Source organism: Adelges cooleyi, unplaced genomic scaffold, assembly GCF_023614345.1.
Source record: "Adelges cooleyi isolate 19-005CV unplaced genomic scaffold, UGA_ACOO_1.1 ACOO_flye_CR_arks_rails_tigmint_CR_PRNA_381, whole genome shotgun sequence".
NCBI lineage: Eukaryota > Metazoa > Arthropoda > Insecta > Hemiptera > Adelgidae > Adelges > Adelges cooleyi.
In genome coordinates, this window is record NW_026096058.1 from 2,015,948 (window position 1) to 2,039,692 (window position 23,745).

The 23,745-nt window shown below is 26.9% G+C and overlaps 2 protein-coding genes and 1 long non-coding RNA gene across 7 annotated transcripts; 1 reads left to right on the top strand and 2 right to left on the bottom strand.

The window, feature by feature from the left end:
• Nucleotides 1-574: 574 nt before the first annotated feature.
• On the top strand, nucleotides 575-4,260 carry LOC126841445 (uncharacterized). The gene is made up of 3 exons (XM_050577934.1): nucleotides 575-722; nucleotides 3,474-3,635; nucleotides 3,704-4,260. The coding sequence occupies exons 1-3, from the start codon at nucleotides 575-577 to the stop codon at nucleotides 4,258-4,260; spliced, it is 867 nt and encodes a 288-aa protein (XP_050433891.1).
• A 3,976-nt stretch (nucleotides 4,261-8,236) lies between these two features.
• On the bottom strand, nucleotides 8,237-21,779 carry LOC126841413 (uncharacterized). 5 transcript variants are annotated; one of them, XM_050577884.1, is made up of 9 exons: nucleotides 16,030-16,150; nucleotides 15,818-15,841; nucleotides 15,514-15,570; nucleotides 10,386-10,442; nucleotides 9,568-9,624; nucleotides 9,156-9,179; nucleotides 9,002-9,025; nucleotides 8,406-8,528; nucleotides 8,237-8,343 (listed from the first exon to the last, which is right to left on the bottom strand). In XM_050577884.1, exons 1-8 carry the CDS (start codon nucleotides 16,082-16,084, stop codon nucleotides 8,452-8,454), a joined length of 375 nt encoding a protein of 124 aa, XP_050433841.1. In that variant the 5' UTR covers nucleotides 16,085-16,150; the 3' UTR covers nucleotides 8,237-8,343; nucleotides 8,406-8,451. The 5 variants fall into 5 exon arrangements, with proteins under 5 accessions (XP_050433841.1, XP_050433846.1, XP_050433845.1 ...); XM_050577889.1 differs by lacking the exons at nucleotides 15,514-15,570; nucleotides 15,818-15,841; nucleotides 16,030-16,150 and adding exons at nucleotides 10,690-10,713; nucleotides 21,650-21,779; XM_050577888.1 differs by lacking the exons at nucleotides 15,514-15,570; nucleotides 15,818-15,841; nucleotides 16,030-16,150 and adding exons at nucleotides 21,429-21,452; nucleotides 21,650-21,779.
• LOC126841415 (uncharacterized) lies at nucleotides 18,566-20,533 on the bottom strand. The gene is made up of 5 exons (XR_007686171.1): nucleotides 20,475-20,533; nucleotides 20,059-20,082; nucleotides 19,675-19,698; nucleotides 19,095-19,201; nucleotides 18,566-18,679 (listed from the first exon to the last, which is right to left on the bottom strand). It is a non-coding gene; the product is annotated as an uncharacterized LOC126841415 (long non-coding RNA).
• Nucleotides 21,780-23,745: the final 1,966 nt, after the last annotated feature.

Here is a 23,745-nt window from a genome sequence, read left to right on the forward strand (position 1 = left end):
TACCTTTCGTATTTGGTTCGCTAAGTGGGCGTTTGTTTGGGTTTTTATCGGATAAAAAGGACTTCAACACAAATGTGATTTAAAAAAAAATCGACACTAAAACATTTGTTTAGAAAATTATTAATTCGATTTTAGAAAACCCAATTTCTAATGAGGCATATTAAAAACAAGAAAGATTAAAAACTTGAAAATGTATTCTTCGTTTGGACTTGTTAGCTCATTGTATAATTACTTATTGTCATATCGCGGTAGCCATTCAGCTAGCACTTATTATTAAAATAAGTTATTGAAAATTTATGCCATCTGGACGCCATCTATCGGCTGCTTACACCATCGGCGCAGCCCATTTTTACAACAGATTGTTTCTCTATACGCTTATATATATATAATGGTAGTATAAATATTATTATTATTATTATATAGTTAATTTGTATGTGTTGGTCGTTCTAAGTTTTGGGCCGTTTCACATTCCTATCGCGACACTTGTTAATAACTATCGAAAAATTCTGGAAACAATACTGCGTGTTGTAATTAACATTCAAACATAGTACTATTAAATAAGTAAATTAAAATTATGAAAGACGATCCCGAGTTTAATATTAATTTTGTTGGACTCGTTGAGAGTCATCAATGTTTGTATGACCATCGCCAGACAGACTTTTTAAATAGAGCAATACAGGATCAAGCTTGGGAAAGTATAAGCCGAGAAGTTAAAGGAACAGGTTAGTGTTTAATTATTTTTTTTAGAATTATTTAAATCAAACGGTGAACAAGTAATGCAATATAATTTTATTTTACAAATTGTTTTTTTTTTATAACAATTAAACAATATAGTTGTAATGGCAACGATGTATATGGTTTAAAAAAAAAAACCAGTACAGTGGAGTCAGAGCATAGTGGAGACGGAGCATGGTGGGTTCGTGGCATAGTGAGGACGGGGAGGTCACAGGTTTACAGGAATTTTAAAATCTGAAAGTGATAAAATCACTTTCGAAAAAACGCTTCGATGCAAATCGGTACCTAGTTAGTTTTTTCAAGCCAGTACAGTCCAAACCAAGCACAGTAAAAAACCAGCAAAGTTAGAATGTATTAAACTGAGGTGCTGTATTTACAAATAAGCATCAAAGCGTTTATTTGAAAGTGATTTTATTCAATTTTATCACTTTATATACATGAAACGCTAATATAGAGTTCGCTGGAGCTTTGACACGTATATGTTTTCCCTCGATGCTGCCGACGCAATCAAGTAAATTCCATAATGCTTGATAGCGTTTAGCTGCAATATTCCAAATTTCAAAGGCTTTGGCATGCATAGAGGTTGTAAAACCTTCCATATCACTTCACTTGTAGTTTCGACAGCTATGTTTCGTACTGTAGTGTTACCTACAAAACATCTTTTATGATATATACAGATGACTCATTAAGGATATGACACTTTTTTTCTTAAGATAATTCTAATTTTTAATTTTCCTTTTTAAAAAACTTTTACAACTACTAAATTTAGTAAACTTCTATGTCAATAAAACATTCAAACGAATACAATTTTAAATAACATTTTGACTTATTGTGTTTAAAAAATATCAGAAATATTTGAAATATTGGACAATATTTTCATGCAATGTTATCCAAAAATTTTTATTGCTAACAAAATAATTTATCCGGCTCATATGTTTTTTTAAGAACGTGATATTTTGTTTTATTTTCCAAATAACAATGTCATTTGCGTCATACGTTTATAATAGGTACTGTTTCTTTGTAGTTTAAAAAAACATTTATTTAATAATGTTAATTATATTAATTTGAATATTTTATTGACATACAAGTTTCCAAATTTACTAATTGTAAATGTTGTAATAAAAGCGAACTATCCTTAATGACTCATCTGCATTCAACATAAAACCCATATTTGATATTATCTATACAATTGATTTGTATACCACCCTCCTACAAGAAAAAAATATAGTTAGTCCAACTAAAACTATGTTTAATATAGGGATACATCAATTTCTAGGTGAAACAACGAAACAAATAGTTGGCCAAACATAATTACTGGAACAACTTTTTATTTAGTTCTTTAGACAAGATATTTTTTGAACCCCTATAATAAGCGTACTTCAATTTAGACCAACTTTGTAATAACTAAAATAGAAATATATTGTGCCCTTATATATATTAACTATTATTTTAGTGGTTCTATCATTGTATTTTTTTGAGAGTTACTCAAACACCTTAATTTATAGGTTAACATATATATTTAACATTTTTACTAATTGTTATCGAAAAATATCAGGAATATTTAAATATTGAACAATAATTTCATGCAACGCTAACCAAAATTATTTATTTCTAACGAACAGTTTTATCCGGCACGTGTGTTATTTTAGAAACATGTGCGTTCTGTTATTTTCTAAATAACATTGCCATTTGCGTCATACTTTTATAACACTGTTCCTATATAGTTTAAATAACGTTTGTTAAATAATGTAATTTATAATCAAATGAATACTTTTTTGACGCATAAGTTTTAAAATTTAAAAATTGTAAGTGATTTTACAAAATCAATATATTTTGAATAACGTTTGTTAAATAACGTATTCATTTGAATATTTTTTTGACGCATAAGTTTCCAAATTTAAAAACTGTAAATGATTTAAAAAAAGCAAACTAAAAATCCAGTACAGAAAGGTGGGGCTCAGTGGTGACGGAGCATGGTGGGGATGGAGCATAGTTGGTTCGTGGCATAGTGGGGACGGGCAGGTCACAGGTTTATAGGAATTTTTAAATCTGAAAGTGATAAAATCACTTTCGAAAAAACCCTTCGATGCAAATCGGTACCTAGTTAGTATTTTTAAGCCAGTGCAGTCCAAACCAAGCACAGTATAAACCAGCAAAGTTAGAATGTATTAAACTGAGGTGCTGTATTTACAAATAAGCATCAAAGCGTTTATTTGAAAGTGATTTTATTCAATTTTATCACTTTACATTTATGAAACGCTGATCTGGAGTTCGCTGGAGATTTGACGCACATATGTTTTCCCACGATGCTACCGACGCAATCAAGTAAATTCCATAATTCTTGATAGCGTTTAGCTACAATATTTCATATTTCTTTTGAAGGCTTCACCATGCATAGAGGTTGTAAAACTTTCCATATCACTTCATTTGTAGTTTCGACAGCTATGTTTCGTACAGTAGTTTCACCTCTTAAAAAATAGTAAGCAATAGCTTTCATAGAGGAATCACCAGCAAAATTCTTAATAAAAAAAAAACTAAATAATATAAATATAAATTTATTTACTAAACTAATTTACTTAATTCAACCATTAAATGAATAATTTAGTTATATATTAATATAATTAGGTATAAGGTCGTCATCATTTTTAATGTTAACTTGTTTTTAATTTAATTGTTCTCATAATTCAAGTATATCTATAAGTATTATAAATACTAATTTTATTATTTAATATTTTTAGTACCAGAATGTAAAGAAAGGTATAAGAATCTTCGGGCGTGTTATACCAGGTATTTAAAAAATAAATTACCATCAGGATCAGGCGCAAAATTCAAACGACCATACTACTTGTCAGAGTATATGAAATTTTTAGAGCCATTTACAAAAACTCGGAAACAAACTGGTTTGTAGAAAAACATATTTTTATATTTTGTAAGCAAAATGTTAATAAAAATATTTATGTTTGTCTAGTTAATATATCACCAATATCAACAGTAGAACAGTCAGAACTCGCAGAAAACATTAACGAAAATGATGATGATGACAATGATTTGCCTAAAGATGTCCCAGACACTGACGAAGAAGAGCTTTCTGAAGTTGTCGAAGATAATCAGCCATTAAAAACCTGCACTATAAAGCCCATCTTGATAAAGAAACGTCAGTCTGTCCAGTTGGATGAAGTTAACAAAGATGCCTTTGATTTCTATATAAGCAAAAGGAAAAAAATGGTGCCTGAAGAAGACATTGATTTATGTTTTTTAAAAAGTTTGTTGCCAGATATGAGAAAAATGTACGAAGACCAAAAAAGGCGTTATAAAATTCAAATGATTAGCATAGCTGGAAGTATTTTAAGTGAACCTAAAATTTCAAGTGGACCAAAAACGTCTTCTAGTCAACAGCAGTCCAATTTGTTCTCAAGCTCCGCAATTTCATCAAATATACCAACAATAGTTGGTATACCAAACAGACCTCAATCTCACCTCAATGAAGCCAGTGAAGATATCGTCTACTCTCAACAATGGTATTAATTTTTTAATTGTCTACATTCATTTTGATTTTCTGTATTAGTTTTCTACATTCATGTTTTTAAAAGGCATCGGTTTATTAAAGTTAGTTGTGTTTATTATGTGCAATTGTGTTTTAATAATTAATTCTTTTAGTTTACAGTTTTCTTTTAATGTAGCTATAATAATTATATGAGTACACCCCCTTTTTTATATTGATATACTGACTAATTAAATGTTTATAAAGACAATATAGTGTAGTTTGATATAGTAAAAAATAGTTTGAAATAATTAAAACAATATTAATAAAAATAATAAAATAATTTATTTGACTCACCTTAGAGTTATAAGTAGATGTTTTTTAGGACATAGTGATCTTTAAAATTTGTGTCTTTTTTTTGAATACTGGGTCTAACAGCTAGTCAAACCAACTCTTCAAATTTAGAATTGTCCATTTTATAGAAACTTTTAAATCTATCAGCATTGTTTAATTCTTTAAACACGGAGTAAACACCATGACTATTACAATTTTTACGCTAAAATGGATAAAAAAAAAAATGGATGAACCCAATTATTTTGCACAATACGTCCTTGATTATGATTTAAGAAGTTAATTATGTTTACAGCAGCCAGTACGTCTTCATCTTCTGATGACATTTTATAAAAATTAAATTAAGTTTAGGCAAAGTATGTTTAGGTGTCATATGACTAAAAATTACCTAATTTTAGTGGGAGTGTTTTGACACTTGTCACTTGTAATTTACTCATCGTATCATTTTTCACGTGTTACTTGGGTGGGAGACGTCCCTAACTCTCCAAACGATACAAAGCTGTTCCAACTAAAATTATAGTTAATATAAGGGCACAATACATTTCTAGTTGGACTGAGTTATTATAAAGTTGGTCTAAATTAGAGTATGCTTATTATAGTGGGTCAATACATTTCTAGTTGAAATAACTAAATAAAATGTTGTTCCAGTAAACATTTAGTTCGGCCAACTACTTATCTAGTTATGCCACCTAGAAATGTATTGTGTCCCTATAATAACCATAGTTTAAGTGGGGCCAACTATATATTTTTTCTGTTTAGGATGGTTATATATAAATCAATAGTATAGATATATCAAAAATATCTTTTATGATATATACAGATGACTCATTAAGGATATGAAACTTTTTTTCTTAAGTTAATTCTAATTTTTAATTTTCCTTTTTAAAAAACATTTACATATACTAAATTTGGAAACTTCTATGTCAATAAAATATTCAAACGAATAAAATGTTAAATAACATTTTGACCTATTGTGTTTAAAAAATATCAGAAATATTTGAAATATTGGACAATATTTTCATGCAACGCTATCCAAAATTGTTTATTGCTAACAAAATATATTATCCGGCTCATAATATGGTTTTTAGGAACATGATATTTTGTGTTATTTTCCAAATAACAATGTCATTGGCGTCATATTTTTATAATACTGTTTCTATATAGTTTAAAAATTATTTGTTAAATAATGTATACAGGGTAGATATTTTAACGCCCATCACTACTTTTCTCAAAAACTACTTAGATTTTTACAAAAATAAAATGTTTCATTAAAATTACTAAATGATTTTACTTCGGTAGTAATTTAATGGAAATATGAATCTTTTGGTGTGTATTATTTCAATTAAACCTTTTCTTCAAAAAACAATGGTCGGCACGTAATACACTAGTAAATAATTTCTGATTTTGATATGACATACTACTTAGAAGTTATGTTGCGATCATTTACACTGAGCTAACATGGCATTTTTGTTGATTTTTTTTTATATCAGTAGTTTTCTTATATTAGTAGAAATTATCCAGAGAATTTACTCATTGTTACAGAATGTAGATTTATACTTCACTCATAAAGATATATGCAGTGTCTACAAATATCTAATTGTTGGGAAAATTAGTTTTTTGATTTCTAATGATTTCTTATGTAGTTGGGAGTATAAGGCAAAAATGAAGAAGATTGTTTTTTAAATATTGTCTATTAAAATGACTTTCACTTAATAATTTGTCTGCGTTGGTTTTAGTCCTGAGAATTTTTGAAATTATTATTTTGTAAAATTAGTCAGGTAACTTACCAGGTATACAAAAAAACATAATTTTTTATTTTGGCGTTTGACGGATGAAAAGGTAGATCTATAAGCGTTTTATAAACTATATTTGTTAATTACAATATTGTTATTGAATTTGCATGTATCGATTCATAAACCTTTATATTTTAGCCAATTCATCGAGCTTAAATCATTTAGCTAAATGTATAAAAATCGATTAATTTATTGCTAATTAACTGATTTTTTAAAATGAAAATTGGTGATTTGTGGATGAAAAAATTAAGCATGCGAATTGATACGGTAAAGGTATTGTAAAAATTATTTTAAAATAAATAAATAGATTTTTAATTTAAAAAAATTAATATTTATTTAGGAGTGTGATGAAATTGATAGCTTAACTTCATACAATATGGAACGATAAAACTGACTCGCAGTTCTCCACATCCACACCGGTAACATTCAATATGTTTCAACATACAGAGTGAAACACATGGGCACTTGGCAAACTTGAATTTGAAATCCATACTCTGTACATTTGATATTATTAATTGCTATGGTTAAAAAAAAAAAAAATCGTAGCATAAAAAATAGTTTTTATATTTTTTTTAAAAAATCAACATTAAAAAACAATAATATACAAATTAATTATTTTGTAAAAAAAATTACAATTTTCTAACGCCAACAGACCAACGGCTGGATACAGTAGGCTGAGGTATTTGCAGGAAACGCATCTGCAGATTCAAATTCTACGCGTAAATCCATTGTTGATACTTTTAAGTCATCATCTTGATGTGTGTGGTCAATAACTGCCACTGGCGTAAATTTTAAAAAATTAGCTCTGGTAAGAAGTGGAGCAGTCGAAAGATGATCATAGTACGATTTTTGAAAGTCAATATATGCTTAATAGAACAATGAAAATAATCTATTATAGTAATCGGCACGAAAATCTTCATAAGGACACACTTGTGCATTAAAATGCACTTTTAGATCAATTCATTTACAATGATCGAAGAAGGACATGGTGGTTTTATAACTATTTTTTCGGTCTGTTTGAAAAACCAACTATGTTTTCACTTGTATTGAAAAACCTTTTAGTCGATACTACATTTTGTATTAACTTCTAAAAGCATATCTAGTTAATTTACTGTTTTTTATCTTAGAACAAAAAGTGGTATACCAGGTATACGAAATAATAAAATATTTTTTTTTAATTGGAGTTTATTGTGTTTATCTTTAGGAGGGCAGTACAGAAAATAACCATTTCATATACAAAATATACATAACTTTATGATGTATACAAGGTGATAATCTTACAATTTTATTAACATCCACTAAATAGTATCATTTTTTTTTGTAATTCCCGAGAGCTATTAACTTTGGAAACTTAAATGGTATTGTATAATGTAAATATTAAAATAACTTTAAAAAAAAAGGTTTATTTGCTAAAACTTTGGACTGGTCGTCAACATGTTTGACAAGTTTTTATAAACCTTTTTGTTCTAGCCGAACCTTTGAGCTTAAATCATTTAATTAATCCTCAAACCTAGTGTTGTGCCGACGGTACGACCGCGTCATCACTTAAGGTTTCTAGAATTCTTCATTTACACCAAATCAAGTGTCAAAGGATAACATGCCACATTCAAAACACCTCAGCCAATCACAGTTATTATATTTTAATTTAACCCACCGATTTATCTAGACAAACCTTTTTAAGATTATGCAAAATGTTGATACAAGCTATAACGATAGCGGAATCATATTCACAATGTACTTGAACAAAGCTATAATAATAAAATTTGGTGAAAATATAGTAACCAAGTTTGAACTTGTACTAATGCAAAACAAGATCATTTAAATTTGCCAGATAGTAGAAGTTTATTATGAATTCGTCAAGTATAATATATTTTTGGTTTAGTAATAGTGTACAGAATTTAATTTTGTACATTTATATTTATTTAAAATCTGTATTTTTAACTATATATTTCTGAAAATTAGATTGTTCTCATTGGATACTTTCTGTTAAAAAAAAAAACTTTATTAATTCGTATGTTAAACATAATTAATTTGTATAATGTTACCTATGTTATAAAAATTTTTTTAAATTAATCATGCTTTGTATTTTTATTAGATCTCAGGGTGGTTTTTATGGACTCGTTGAAAACACACTGCACACAAAAGACCTCCGGCTACTTTACAAGCATCTAAGCAAATAAGTATTGGGTAATTAAAAGTATAACGAAGATTATGAATAAAAATTAATTAGGGTACATTTTTAAATAAGCACAAAATGATGTAATCTAATTGAAGTCACAAAACTGTACTAACTTATGTGCCTCGGTACATAACTTGTTGATGATAACATCACACTAAACCAGTTTAATGTAAAGGTCTGTCACATTTTCGAAACAGTGTTTCGTTAAAAGCTGTTAACTTTTTGTCAAGTTGGATGCGTTTTATAATAATATAATTTATATTACAGTGTATACAACGTGTTCAAATTATTTCAAAGATATTTGATTGTAGAATTATTAATAATCGAACATTTCAAAATAAATGAACAAGACATTTTGGACGTCCAAAATGAATTAGCTTTTATCGTGAATATTTTTCGTACCATATTCAATTGTTCAAACAAAATTAAATAAAACAAAGTAATAAGTGATGAAAAACATACGTTTTTTTATTGAAGACATACAGCCTAAAGTACAAAAAAATAACATTTTCTTTATTTGAAAACTTATTACAGTAAAACATTTTTAATAGTGAATAAAAATATAATAAATAAAGTGCACATTAGGCAACTACCAACTGTAATGTCTATACTATACCTGTAGAACGCTTTTTCTCGACAGCTATAATTTAACAAATTATACATATCATATCAATATTTGTTAACTTTAAATTAACATAACAGTTTTTATAAAAATAAAAATTGAACGAGTTTAAATAGGAATCTATGATACGAAATTCTAAAAAATTTGGCAACACAAAAAAGTAAGTATATAACGTCCAAAGATACTATGAAAAGCCATTAAAAAAAGAATAAAGGAAAAAACTAAAAATATGATCATCAATTTACATAACAGGATCAAAAATATTGATTTACTGACGAAAAACATTCTTTTCGTAGGAACAGACACGCAGAGTTCGTTTCAAAAAGTTCCAAGCGAGAGTGCTCTAAAAGTTTTTTCGTATTTCATGTTCTGGCGATTGTATATATAAAAAACAACTTGAAATTACCTAGGTTCTTTTGTGACTCCATCGAATCTCCTTCTATTGGTACATCCCGGGCTGTAACTTTTCATTAAAAAAAAAATAAATCATTATTTTTATCAAATATTTTGTTTTCAAATAAAAATTTTACAAATGATTCATAAAGGATAAGACACTTTTTTTTCTAAAATAACTCTAATTTCTAGTTTTCTTTTTAATAACATTTACAATTACCAAATTTGGAAACTTGTGTGTAAAAAAAAAAATATTCAACAGTATATAATAAAAACTATGTATTATTAAAGTGAGATGCAAATGGCAATGTTATTTGGAAAATAACCAAACGTGCCGTATAAAATATTTTGTTAGCAAAAAAAAATTTTGGTTAGCGTTACATGAAATTATTGTCCAATATTTCAAATATTCATAATATTTTTAAATAACAATAAGTAAAAATGTTAAATATATTTGTTAACCTATAATTAAGTTTAAGTTACTAACAAAAAAATACAAAGATGGGTCAACTAAAATTATGGTTAATTTAAGGGCGCAATAAATTTCTAGTTGAAATAACTAAATAACAAGTCAAGACTAATATTGGATGCTTTTTTACAAATATTACCACTTTCAAACAGTATGCATAGAAATATGTAAGCACGGAGAGTTTTCTTAAAAATATGATTATCCATTTAAATGAAAGGACCAAAATAAACGAAAAAAATTGATTTACTGAAAAACACAGATACTCAGAGTGGGTTTCGAAAAGTTCCTCGGGGGTGTGCTCCAAAGGTTCGTTGGTATTTAGCATTTTGACGCTTGTAATAACAAAAAAATCGTGAAATTACCCAGATTCCTCTGTGGCTCCGTCAAATCTTCTTGTTTTAGTAATTCCTCGTCACTAGCTTTTCATTATAAAATAAATAAATCATTATTTTTATCATATATTTTATTTAGTTTTTGTACCGATTAAATACTCCGAAAACAAACGTATAAGAAATGTAATCTGTAATGGTACTATTATCTACTTTTAGGTGTAAATTACTACGCGGTCATATTATATAATAAATAATTAAAAATATACAAGATACTTATAAGACTTGTATAAAATTGTAAGTGAAATATATAACTGTATAGAATTTTTGAACATACTTGGATATGGTCGACCCTGTGTGACTAAATATAAACAACAAAATTAGGTTTTAATATAATTTCATACTTCCCTACATAATTTTGAAATGAATATAAATTTTCCATAGAAATAACTTTTTTTAATTTGCCATTTAATTAGAAGCCATAGAACTATGATAATTATAGAGTTGAACTTGAGAATGAATTGTAAGAAAAAATACAAATTAAAATTACCCAATGATGTTTCCATGATAATGAAAACAATAAAATAAATAGTGAACTGTTGCATAATGTACTAATTAACTTTTGTTTTTCTAAAAAATACTCTTACGATAGACGGTGAATTCTACAATATAGAACCTTAATATGTACAAAATAAAATGTAAATGAACATAATAATATACATTATTTAGCAAGTTTACTCACACTGTGTATGTAGTAACAGTGTTATTAAAATATGACGCAAATGGCAATGTTTATATATTTATTAAAAAAAAAAAAATAAACCAAACGATACATATTTCAAAAAAACTTGTAAGAATGAGCAAACATTACGTTATCAATAAATAATTTCGATCAACATTAAAAAAATAATAATTGCTCAATATTTAAAATATATGGGGCATGTATTTATCATAATTATTTTATAATACTGCATGCATCTAATGTCAGTCTGCCATTTGACAGTAACTAAGAAGTGTACTGCAAAACTTTCGAAAAATATCAGGAATATTTTAAGTATTGGACAATAATTTCATGCAATGCTAACCTAAATTGTTTATTGCTAACGAAATTTGTTATCAGCCTTAAGTGTTTTTTAGAAACAAGATATGTTCTGTTATTTTCTAAATAAATAGCCATTTCATTTTCCAAATGGCATAAGACCGAACAAATATTTCACGCTTTTCACCGCACGTCTATTATTTCTAATGCTAATAGCTCCAACACAAACTTTTGGAATTGAGCTTGCAATATGTCATTTTTTAAATATAATATTATCTATCTAAAAACTAAATTATTTATAGGAGTTTGATATAGCGTTAACAGAATTACCCTGTATACATTATTTAACAAATGTTTTTCAAACTATATGTTGGAATAAACTGTTGGAATTGAGCTTGCAAACTATATAGAAACAGTGTTGTTTATGACGCAAATGGCAATGTTATTTGGAAAATTACAGAACGTACATGTTTCTAAAAAAACACGTACCAGAATTTTGGTTAGCATTGCATGAAATTGTCTAATATTTAAAATATTCCTGATATTTTTCGATAACAATAAGACAAAATGTTAAATATATATGTTAATCTATAAATTAAGGTGATTAGGTAACTCTAAAAAAAATACAATGATGGTACAACTAAGATTATACTTAATATAAGGGCACAATACATTTAATGTCCCAACATAAACCGAATTTCTTCGGCTACTTGGCAAAATTCATTCACAGCGAATTTGCAATTTTTTTTATGACGCTATCTAGTATAAAACATAATTTTCTTCAGATTGACAATAGGTGTTCATTAGATAATAGTAGTGACAAAAAAGCGTTCATAAAAACACAAAACTGTCATTGACTCACATGCCTAGTTTAAAAATCAAATAATTTATTGCAAATTAACTGAAGTTTTTAAATGAAAATCGGCCTCCTATATAATATAGTACAGTAGCCTAATAACTCAAATCTCTTTTCATAACTACTTGTTTTAACAACAAATGCTGATTAAAAGGATTGATGGTATACTAGTGTAAATTATCTTATTTTGGCTTTAAACTTTATAATATGGTTTCAAAAGGCTCATTCAAAAGACACTTGAAAACGATTTTTTTTTTAAGCTTCTACAGTTTTGGTCTACTAAATTATTAGACTGTAAATCATTTTATGCAAGTTTTATTTTAGTTATATCTTTGAATAAAATTTCTGTTAACACCTTGTGTAATTTAACCTTGGCTTATTAAAATATAAGCAAAACACATGTGGTATTCTACGCCAAAACGCGCATCAAATTCAGATGTATAATTTTTAAAAATTGTATAAAATTTAGAAAAATATTTCCGTTCAAGTCAATGAATTGTCCGTTTCAGTTCCTTAACTATACCCTGACCCCACAGCACTGTTTTCTGTTGTATATTCATTTAAAACCTTTTGTAAGGGTAATATAAATTATATTATCGGCATTATTTTTTAAAATAATTTCATATTCATTTTCATATACCGGACCGTACTAAAACCACAGTGTGATTGTGTTTTAAAAATTATTTATCGATATAAGGGAAAAACAGTTATTGTATATTGTATATCCAAAATAACAGCGAAATTTCAGATATAGAATTTAAATAGTTACAAATTTTTTATCACAACAATTGTTTTGAATTATTTAAACAGTATTCCATTGCACTTGAACAAAGCTATAATAATAAAATCGGGTAAAAATATAGTAACCAAGTTTGAAAACTTGTACTAATGCAAAACAAGATAATTTAAATTTGCCAGATAGTAGAAGTTTATTATGAATTCGTCAAGTATAATATGTTTTTGGTTTAGTAATAGCTTACACAATTTAATTTTGTACATTTATATTTATTTAAAATCTGTATTTTTAACTGTATATTTCTGCAAATTAGATTGTTCTCATTAAATACTTTCTGTAAAAAAAAAAAAATATTAATTCGTAGGTTAAATATAATGAATTTGTATAATGTTACCTATGTTATAAAAAAACAATTTAAATTAATCATGTTTTGTATTTTCATTAGATCTCAGGGTGGCCTTATGGGTTTGTTGAAAACACGCTGCACACAAAAGAGCTCCGCCAACTTTACAAGCATCTAAGCAAATAAGTATTAGGTAAGTAAAATTGTAATGATAATATTCATAATAAAGATTTTAAATAAAAATTAGTTAGTGTACATTTTTAAATGAATACAAAATGATGAAATGAATGAACTAGCTTTTATCGTGAATATTTTTCGTACCATATTCAATTGTTCAAACAAAATTTAATAAAACAAAGTAATAAGTGATGAAAACATACGTTTTTTTATTGAAGACATACAGCCTAAAATACAAACAAACATTTTTTATTTATTTGAAAACTTATTACAATGAAACATTTTTAATAGTGAATATGTAAAAAAATTATAGTCTTAAGTTTAACATTTTTTACGTGATTTTAAAACTGTTAAGAGGGACACGATACTTATTCCAGTCCATGAATATTAACACATCTCATGTATTGCTGGTGGTTTGAACTTAGAGTGTTAGAGATAGGGTTCGACGAAAATCACGGGAAAAAAGAACGACAATGATAAGAAAAATAACTGACTTTGTGGTATACTAAAATAATAATAAAATGTTTAAAAAAGTAATTAAGGAAGTGCACATTAAGCAATTACTAACTCTACTGTCTATACTATACCTGAACATTTTTTATCGCCAGCTATAATTCAACAAATTATACATATCAAATTAATGTTTGCTAACTTTAAATTGAAATAATAGTACTTAGAATAATAAAAACTGAAGGAGTTTAAACCGGAGTCATGTTTTATAAGGTTCTGTAAGTACTTTGGTGCAGCTTTTACATAAAAAAAATTAAACCTCTATTGAAATTCGTAGACTTATCTGGTCAATACTATACAGGGTGATTTTTTTTATCATCGGCCACTCAATTAATCATAGAGTAAAATAAAAAATTAATTATTTTTTTCATTATATTTTTATATAATTAAATCTCATTCTTTAACTTTTTTTTTAGTTTTTACCCCCTCCCCACCCAACTTAATTTTTGTGATAACAATTTTTGGATTTTAAATGGTATCACATACATTTTGTTAGCAATTTTAATTGAGAAAAAAGTACTAAAAAAGTTGACTGGTCGATAACGATGTACGATACGATATTCTCAAATATTGGGCGACACGAAAAAGTAAGCTTTTTAGTATATAACGTCCAATAAAAAAACAATTTAAAAAAAGAGTAAAGGAAAAAACATGATCATCAATTTACATGACATACCCAAAATAATTTATTTACTAACGAAAAGCATTCTTTTCGTTGGAACAGACACGCAGAGTACATTTCGAGAAGTTCTGAGAAGGAGTGCTCTAAAAATTTTTTCGTATTTGACGTTCTGGCGCTTGTATAATTAAAAAACAACGTGAAATTACCCGGGTTCTCTTGTGACTCCATCGAATCTCCTTGTATTGATATATCCCGGGCTGTTACTTTTCATAAAAAATAAATAAATCATAATTTTTATCAAATATTTTGTTTTCAAATAATTTTACAAATGATTCATAATGGATAAGACACATTTTTCCTAAAATAACTCTAATTTTTAGTTTTCCTTTTTAATAACAATTACGTTTACTAAAATTGGAAAAAAAATATATTCAAAAGTATATAATATACATTATTTAACAAATGTTTTTCAAACAATAGAAACTATGTATTATTAAAGTATGACTCAAATGGCAATGTTATTTGGAAAATAACCCAACGTACGGAAGAATATTTTGTTAGCAATAAACAATTTTGGTTAGCGTTGCATGAAATTATTATCCAATATTTTTCAAATATTCCTGATATTTTTCGATAACGATAAGACAATATGTTATATGGTTAAATAGTAATCTATAAATTAAGGTGATTAAGTAACTCACAAAAAAATACAAATATGGAACAAATAAATTAAGGTTAATTTAAGGGCACAATACATTTCTATTTGTTGGAACAGATATCCAGAATGAGTTTTGAAATGTTCCTAGGGAGAGTGCTCCAAAGGTTCGTTGGTATTTAGCATTTTGACGCTTGTTATAATAAAAAAATTATGAAATTACCCAGATTCTTTTGTGACTCCGTCAAATCTTCTTGTTTTAGTGATTCCTCGTCGCCAGCTTTTCATTATAAAATAAATAAATCATTATTTTTATCAAATATTTTGTTTAATTTTGGTACCATGTAAATACTCCAAAAACAAACGTACAAGGAATGTGATCTGTAATGGTACTATTATCTACTTTTAGGTGTAAATTACTACACGGTCATAATATACAATAAATAATTAAAAGTCTACAAGATACATAGAAAACGTATGTAAAATTGTGTGTAAATCATATAGCTGTATATAATTTATGAACATACTTGGATATGGTCGACCCTGTGTGCCTAAATATAAAAAACAAAATTAGGTTTTAATATAAACTCATACTCGCTTACATAATTTTGAAATGAGTATAAATTTTCCATAAAAATAACTTCTTTTAATTTGCCATTTAATTAGAAGCCATAAAACTATGATAATTATAGAGTTGAACCTGAGAATGAATTGTAAGAACAAATAAAATAAAATTTACCCAATGATGTTTCCATGATAATGAAAACAATAAAATAAATAGTGAACTTTTGCATAATGTACCAATGAACTTTTGTTTTTCTGAAAAATACTCTAGAGATAGACAATGAATTCTACGATATAGAACCCTAAAATGTACAGAATAAAATTTAAATGAACATAATAATATACATTATTTAGCAAGTTTTACTAAGTCTGTGTAGTAACAGCGGTATTAAAATATGATGCAAATGGCAATGTTTATTTATTTATTAAAAAAAAAAAAATAAACTAAAGATACATATTTCAAAAAAACCTGTAAGAATGAGCAAACATTACGTTATCAATAAATAATTTCGATCAACATTAAAAAAATAATAATTGCTTAATATTTAAAATATATGGGGCATGTATTTATCATAATTATTTTATAAAACTGCATGCATCTAATGTCAGTCTGCCATTTGACAGTAACTAAGAAGTGTACTGCAAAACTTTCGAAAAATATCAGGAATATTTTAAGTATTGGACAATAATTTCATGCAATGCTAACCTAAATTGTTTATTGCTAACGAAATTTGTTATCAGCCTTAAGTGTTTTTTAGAAACAAGATATGTTCTGTTATTTTCTAAATAAATAGCCATTTCATTTTCCAAATGGCATAAGACCGAACAAATATTTCACGCTTTTCACCGCACGTCTATTATTTCTAATGCTAATAGCTCTAACACTAACTTTTGGAATTGAGCTTGCAATATGTCATTTTTTAAATATAATGTTATCTATCTAAAAACTAAATTATTTATAGGAGTTTCATTTGAAAATAAAAAGTTGGTGTCAAGTTTTCGGAGAATGGCGGATATACCAAAAAAAGTAGTGTATAATAACTGAGTATTTTATATAGTAACAATTATTAATTAAACATTTTTTTTCGAAAAAAACTAAATAGTTTTTGAGAAATGTAGTGTGGGGCGTTAACAGAATTACCCTGTATACATTATTTAACAAATGTTTTTCAAACTATATAGAAACAATGTTGTTTATGACGCAAATGGCAATGTTATTTGGAAAATTGCAGAACGTACATGTTTCTAAAAAAACACGTACCAGAATTTTGGTTGGCATTGCATGAAATTGTCTAATATTTAAAATATTATTGATATTTTTCGATAACGATAAGACAAAATGTTAAATATATATGTTAATCTATAAATTAAGGTGATTAGGTAACTCTCAAAAAAATACAATGATGGTACAGCTAAGATTTTACTTAATATAAGGGCACAATACATTTAATGTCCCAACATAAACCGAATTTCGTCGGCTACTTGGCAAAATTCATTCACAGCGAATTTGCCATTTTTTTTATGACGCTATCTAGTATAAAACATAATTTTCTTCAGATTGACAATAGGTGTTCATTAGATAATAGTAGTGACAAAAAAGCGTTCATAAAAACACAAAACTGTCATTGACTCACATGCCTAGTTTTAAAAACCAAATAATTTATTGCAAATTAACTGGAGTTTTTAAATGAAAATCGGCCTCCTATATAATACAGTACAGTAGCCTAATAACTCAAATCTCTTTTCATAACTACTTGTTTTAACAACAAATGCTGATTAAAAGGATTGATGGTATACTAGTGTAAATTATCTTATTTTGGCTTTATAATATGGTTTCAAAAGGCTTTTTCAAAAGACACTTGAAAACGATTTTTTTTTTAAGCTTCTACAGTTTTGGTCTACTAAATTATTAGACTGTAAATCATTTTATGCAAGTTTTATTTTAGTTATATCTTTGAATAAAATTTCTGTTAACACCTTGTGTAATTTAACCTTGGCTTATTAAAATATAAGCAAAACACATGTGGTATTCTATGCCAAATCGCGCAACAAATTCAGATTGTATAGCGTTTTAATTTTTTCGTAGAAGCAAACACCATACATTGGATTTTTAGCGTTCCAATATTAATCCATAGGGTATAAAGTCACCCAGTATGTCAATATATTGATGCAAAAATAAACACATTTTGGTCTGATTTTTAACTAAATATATACAATTTTTAAAAATTGTATAAAATTTAGAAAAATATTTCCGTTCAAGTCAATGAATTGTCCGTTTCGGTTCCCTAACTATACCCTGACCCCACAGCACTGTTTTCTGTTATATATTCATTTAAAACCTTTTGTAAGGGTTATATAAATTTTGCTATCGACATTATTTTTTAAAATAATTTCATATTAGTTTTCATACACCGGACCGTACTAAAACCACATTGTGATTGTGTTTTAAAAATTATTTAGCGATATAAGGGAAAAACATGTATACACCAACAGCGAAATTTCAGATATAGAATTTAAATAGTTACACATTTTTTTCACAACAATTGTTTTGAATTATTTAAACAGTGTTCACATTGCACTTGAACAAAGCTATAATAATAAAATCGGGTAAAAATATAGTAACCAAGTTTGAAAACTTGTACTAATGCAAAACAAGATATTTTAATTTGCCAGATAGTAGAAGTTTATTATGAATTCGTCATGTATAATATGTTTTTGGTTTAGTAATAGCGTACACAATTTAATTTTGTACATTTATATTTATTTAAAATCTGTATTTTTAACTGTATATTTCTGCAAATTAGATTGTTCTCATTGGATACGTTCTGTTAAAAAAAACTTTATTAATTCGTATGTTAAATATAATGAATTTGTATAATGTTACCTATGTTATAAAAATTTTTTTAATTAATCATGTTTTGTATTTTCTTTAGATCTCTAAGGAAAGATTATGTATTATTGGAAGAAAATAATAATTTTTAGTAATATTAAAAAGGGACATTTGCAAATTCGACTAACTTAACTTAAACGTAAATAAGAGGTGCTCGAAAATCGACTTTACAGCGCGGATGGAAACTGCGTTTTCGATTTCCTATCACGACCGAAATATAGTGAACCAATTCGAATGCTAAACGATGCTATTTTATGTTTTAAGATTATATAAGTGAATCACCCAATTAATAACGTTAACTTTTCTACTTAAAAAAATATATGTTTTAAAAATAAGTAATGATTATCTACCTTTGCACACGCACGGATTGTTTAAACATTTAGTAGAATCTCCTATGGGTGATTCATTTGTCGAAAACACACTGCACACAAAAGAGCTCCGGCTACTTTACAAGCATCTAAGCAAATAAGTATTGGGTAATTAAAAGCATAACGAAGATTATGAATAAAAATTAATTAGGGTACATTTTTAAATAACCACAAAATGATGTAATCTAATTGAAGTCACAAAACTGTACTAACTTATGTGCCTCGGTACATAACTTGTTGATGATAACATCACACTAAACCAGTTTAATGTAGAGGTCTGTCACATTTTCGAAACAGTGTTTCGTTAAAAGCTGTTAACTTTTTGTCAAGTTGGATGCGTTTTATAATAATATAATTTATATTACAGTGTATACAACGTGTTCAAATTATTTCAAAGATATTTGATTGTAGAATTATTAATAATCGAACATTTCAAAATAAATGAACAAGACATTTTGGACGTCCAAAATGAATTAGCTTTTATCGTGAATATTTTTCGTACCATATTCAATTGTTCAAACAAAATTAAATAAAACAAAGTAATAAGTGATGAAAAACATACTTTTTTTTATTGAAGACATACAGCCTAAAATACAAAAAAAAAACATTTTCTTCATTTGAAAACTTATTACAGTAAAACATTTTTAATAGTGAATGTGTAAGAAAATAATAGCTTTAAATATAACATTTCTTACACGATTTTTAAACTGTCAAGAGGGATACTATTCTAATTTCAGTAGATGAATATTAACACATCTAATGTATTGCTGGTGGTTTGAACTTGTATTGTTATAGAAAAGGTTCGACGAAAATCACGGGAAAAAAGAACGGCAATAATATGAAAAAGAACTGACTTTGTGGTACACAAAAATAATAATTCAATTATAAAAATATAATAAATAAAGTGCACATTAGGCAACTACCAACTCTAATGTCTATACTATACCTGTAGAACGCTTTTTCTTGACAGCTATAATTTAACAAATTATACATATCATTATTATATATATTTGTTAACTTTAAATTAACATAACAGTATTTATAAATATAAAAATTGGACGAGTTTAAATAGGAATCTACGATACGAAATTCTCAAATATTTGGCAACACGAAAAAGTAAGTATACAACGTCCAAAGATACTATGAAAAGCCATTAAAAAAAGAATAAAGGAAAAAACTAAAAATATGATCATCAATTTACATGACAGGATCAAAAATATTGATTTACTGACGATAAACATTCTTTTCGTAGGAACAGACACGCAGAGTTCGTTTCAAAAAGTTCCAAGCGAGAGTGCTCTAAAAGTTTTTTCGTATTTCACGTTCTGGCGATTGTATATATAAAAAATAACTTGAAATTACCTAGGTTCTTTTGTGATTTCATCGAATCTCCTTCTATTGGTACATCCCGGGCTGTAACTTTTCATTAAAAAAAAAAATAAATCATTATTTTTATCAAATATTTTGTTTTCAAACAAAAATTTTACAAATGATTCATAATGGATAAGACACATTTTTTCTAAAATAACTCTAATTTTTAGTTTTCCTTTTTAATAACAATTACGTTTACCAAATTTGGAAACTTGTGTGTAAAAAAATAATATTCAACAGTATATAATATACATTATTTAACAAATGTTTTTCAAACAATAGAAACTATGTATTATTAAAGTATGACTCAAATGGCAATGTTATTTGGAAAATAACCGAACGTGCCGAAGAATATTTTGTTAGCAATAAACAATTTTGGTTAGCGTTGCATGAAATTATTGTCCAACATTTCAAATATTCCTGATATTTTTCGATAACGATAAGACAATATGTTATATGGTTAAATGGTAATCTAGTTAAGGTGATTAAGTAACTCACAAAAAATACAAAGATGGAACAACTAAAATTAAGGTTAATTTAAGGGCACAATACATTTCTATTTGTTGGAACAGATACCCAGAGTGAGTTTTGAAATGTTCCTCGGGGGAGTGCTCCAAAAATTCGTTGGTATTTAGCATTTTGACGCTTGTAATAATAACAAAATCGTGAAATTACCCAGATTCTTCTGTGACTCCGTCAAATCTTCTTGTTTTGGTACTTCCTCGTCTCTATCTTTTCATTAAAAATAAATAAATCATTATTTTTATTAAATATTTTGTTTAGTCTTTGTACCGTGTAAATACTCCAAAAACAAACGTACAAGGAATGTAAATCTGATCATGATACAGGATTATACAATAAATAATTAAAAATATACAAGATACATAGAAAACGTGTATAAAATTGTATGTGAAACATTTGGCTATAGATAATTTATAAACATACTTGGATATGGTCGACCCTGTGTGACTAAATATAAACAACAAAATTAGGTTTTAATATGAATTCATACACGCTTACATAAATTTTAAATGAAAATAATTTTTTCATATAAATAATAACTTCTTTTAATTTGCCATTTAATTAGAAGCCATAAAACTATGATAATTATCTAGTTAATCCTAAGTTTGTATTGAAAAAAAAAAATACAAATAAGATATTTATACCCAATGATATTTCCATGATAATGAAAACAATAAAATAAATAGTGAACTTTTGCATAATGTACTAATTAACTTTTGTTTTTCTAAAAAATACTCTTACGATAGACGGTGAATTCTACAATATAGAACCTTAATATGTACAAAATAAAATGTAAATGAACACAATGATATACGTACATTATTTAGCAAGTTTTACTCAGACTGTGTAGTAACAGCGGTATTAAAATATGATGCAAATGGCAATGTTTATTTATTTATTTAAAAAAAAAAATAAACTAAACGATACATATTTCAAAAAAACCTGTAAGAATGAGCAAACATGACGTTATCAATAAATAATTTCGATTAACATTAAAAAAATAAAATTGCCCAATATTTATCATAATTATTTTATAAAACTGCATGCATCTAATGTCAGCCCGTCATTTGGCGGTAACTAAGAATTGTAGGAACAATAATAATGAATAGAAATCGTCAAACAAGTGTACTATAAAGTTTTCGAAAAATATCAAGAATATTTGAAACATTGGACAATATTTTCATGCAACGATAACCTAAATTGTTTATTGCTAACGAAATTTGTTATCAGCCTTAAGTGTTTTTTTATATTCAAGATAAGTTCTGTTATTTTCCAAATAAATGGCCATTTTATTTTCCAAATGGAATAAGACCGAACAATTATTTTACCCCCTTCACCGCACGTCTATTATTTCTAATGCTAATAGCTCTAACACTAACTGTTGGTATTGAGCTTGCAATATGTCATTATTTTAAAAATAATATTATCTACCTAAAAACGAAATTATTTAATGGACTTTGATTTGAAAATCGAAAGTTGGTGTTAAGTTTTCGGGGCACGGGGGTAATACAAAAAAAAAAGTAGTACATAATAAGTTAGTATACACAAAACAATTAATGAAACATTTTTATTTTTGTAAAAATCTAAGTAGTTTTTGAGAAAAGTAGTGTAAGGCGTTAAAAGATCTACCCTGTATACATTATTTAACAAATGTTTTTCAAACTATATAGAAGCAGTGTCATTAAAGTAAGTCGCAAATGGCAATGTTATTTGGATAGTAACAGAACAACCTGTTTACAAAAAACACATGTGCCGGATAAAATATTTTGTTAGGAATAAACAACTTTGGTTAGCGTTCCTCAAAATAATTGTCCAGTATTTCAAATATTCTTGATATATTTCGATCACAATAAATCATAGTGATAAATATTATAATTATACCGAGCTTTAAGTCATAAAATTATTGATGAATAAGTTCCTTATTAAAAGCAACCCTTTAAATAACAAAATAAATTGGGCATAAGTTATACCTTGTGTAATGTATAAATTAAGGTATTTAAGTAACTCTCCAAAAAATACAAAGACAATCCTACTAAATTTATGGTTAATTTAAGGGCACACTACATTTCTAGTTGGGTTGAGCTATTAAAAAAATGGTCTTAAAGAAAGAACGCTTATTATAGGGGCTCGTGTCTATTTGAAATAACTAAATAAAAAGTTGTTCCACCAAGAAATGAATTGTGTCCTAACATAAACCAAAGTTCGTCGGCTTCTTGCTAATACAGTTTTGATCTACTAAATTATTAGACTTAAGTTTTATTGTAGTTATATCTTTGAATAAAATATTAAACGTAGTTGTCAGTATTGTATACCTGAATATTGAGTATCGAAATAAATTTAAATTCTTTAAATCTCTAAATAACATATTTTTTTACTTTGATACTACGGTTTATTACTTACTATATTTTATTTTTACTGTTTTCTGTTAACACTTTATGTCATTTAGCCTTGGCTTAATAAAATATACACATGTGGTATTCTATGCGAAATCGCGCACCAAAATCAGATGGTATGGCGTTTTAATTTGTTCGTAGAAACAAAAACCATACATTGCATTTTTAGTTTTACAATTTTAATTCATAGGGTTTTACGTCACGCAGTATGGATTGATGCAAAAATAAATACATTTTGGTCTAATTTTTAACTAAATATATACTATGTTTAAAAATTGTATACATTTTAGAAAAATATTTCCGCTCAGGTCAATGAATTGTCCGTTTCGGTTCCCTAACTATACCCT

What these genes read in the sequence shown, in the direction of transcription:
- LOC126841445 (XM_050577934.1), top strand. Translation starts at nt 575, where the DNA reads ATGAAAGACGATCCCGAGTTTAATATTAATTTTGTTGGACTCGTTGAG. An exon ending in CCGAGAAGTTAAAGGAACAG is followed by an intron (nt 723 to 3,473) that starts GTTAGTGTTTAA and finishes TAATATTTTTAG; the next exon opens with TACCAGAATGTAAAGAAAGG. An exon ending in AAAAACTCGGAAACAAACTG is followed by an intron (nt 3,636 to 3,703) that starts GTTTGTAGAAAA and finishes ATGTTTGTCTAG; the next exon opens with TTAATATATCACCAATATCA.
- LOC126841413 (XM_050577884.1), bottom strand. Translation starts at nt 16,084, where the DNA reads ATGCAAAAGTTCACTATTTATTTTATTGTTTTCATTATCATGGAAACA. An exon ending in CGAGAAAAAGCGTTCTACAG is followed by an intron (nt 9,026 to 9,155) that starts GTATAGTATAGA and finishes TTTGTACTTTAG; the next exon opens with GCTGTATGTCTTCAATAAAA. An exon ending in TATGTCTTCAATAAAAAAAC is followed by an intron (nt 8,529 to 9,001) that starts GTATGTTTTTCA and finishes TTATTTGCTTAG; the next exon opens with ATGCTTGTAAAGTAGCCGGA.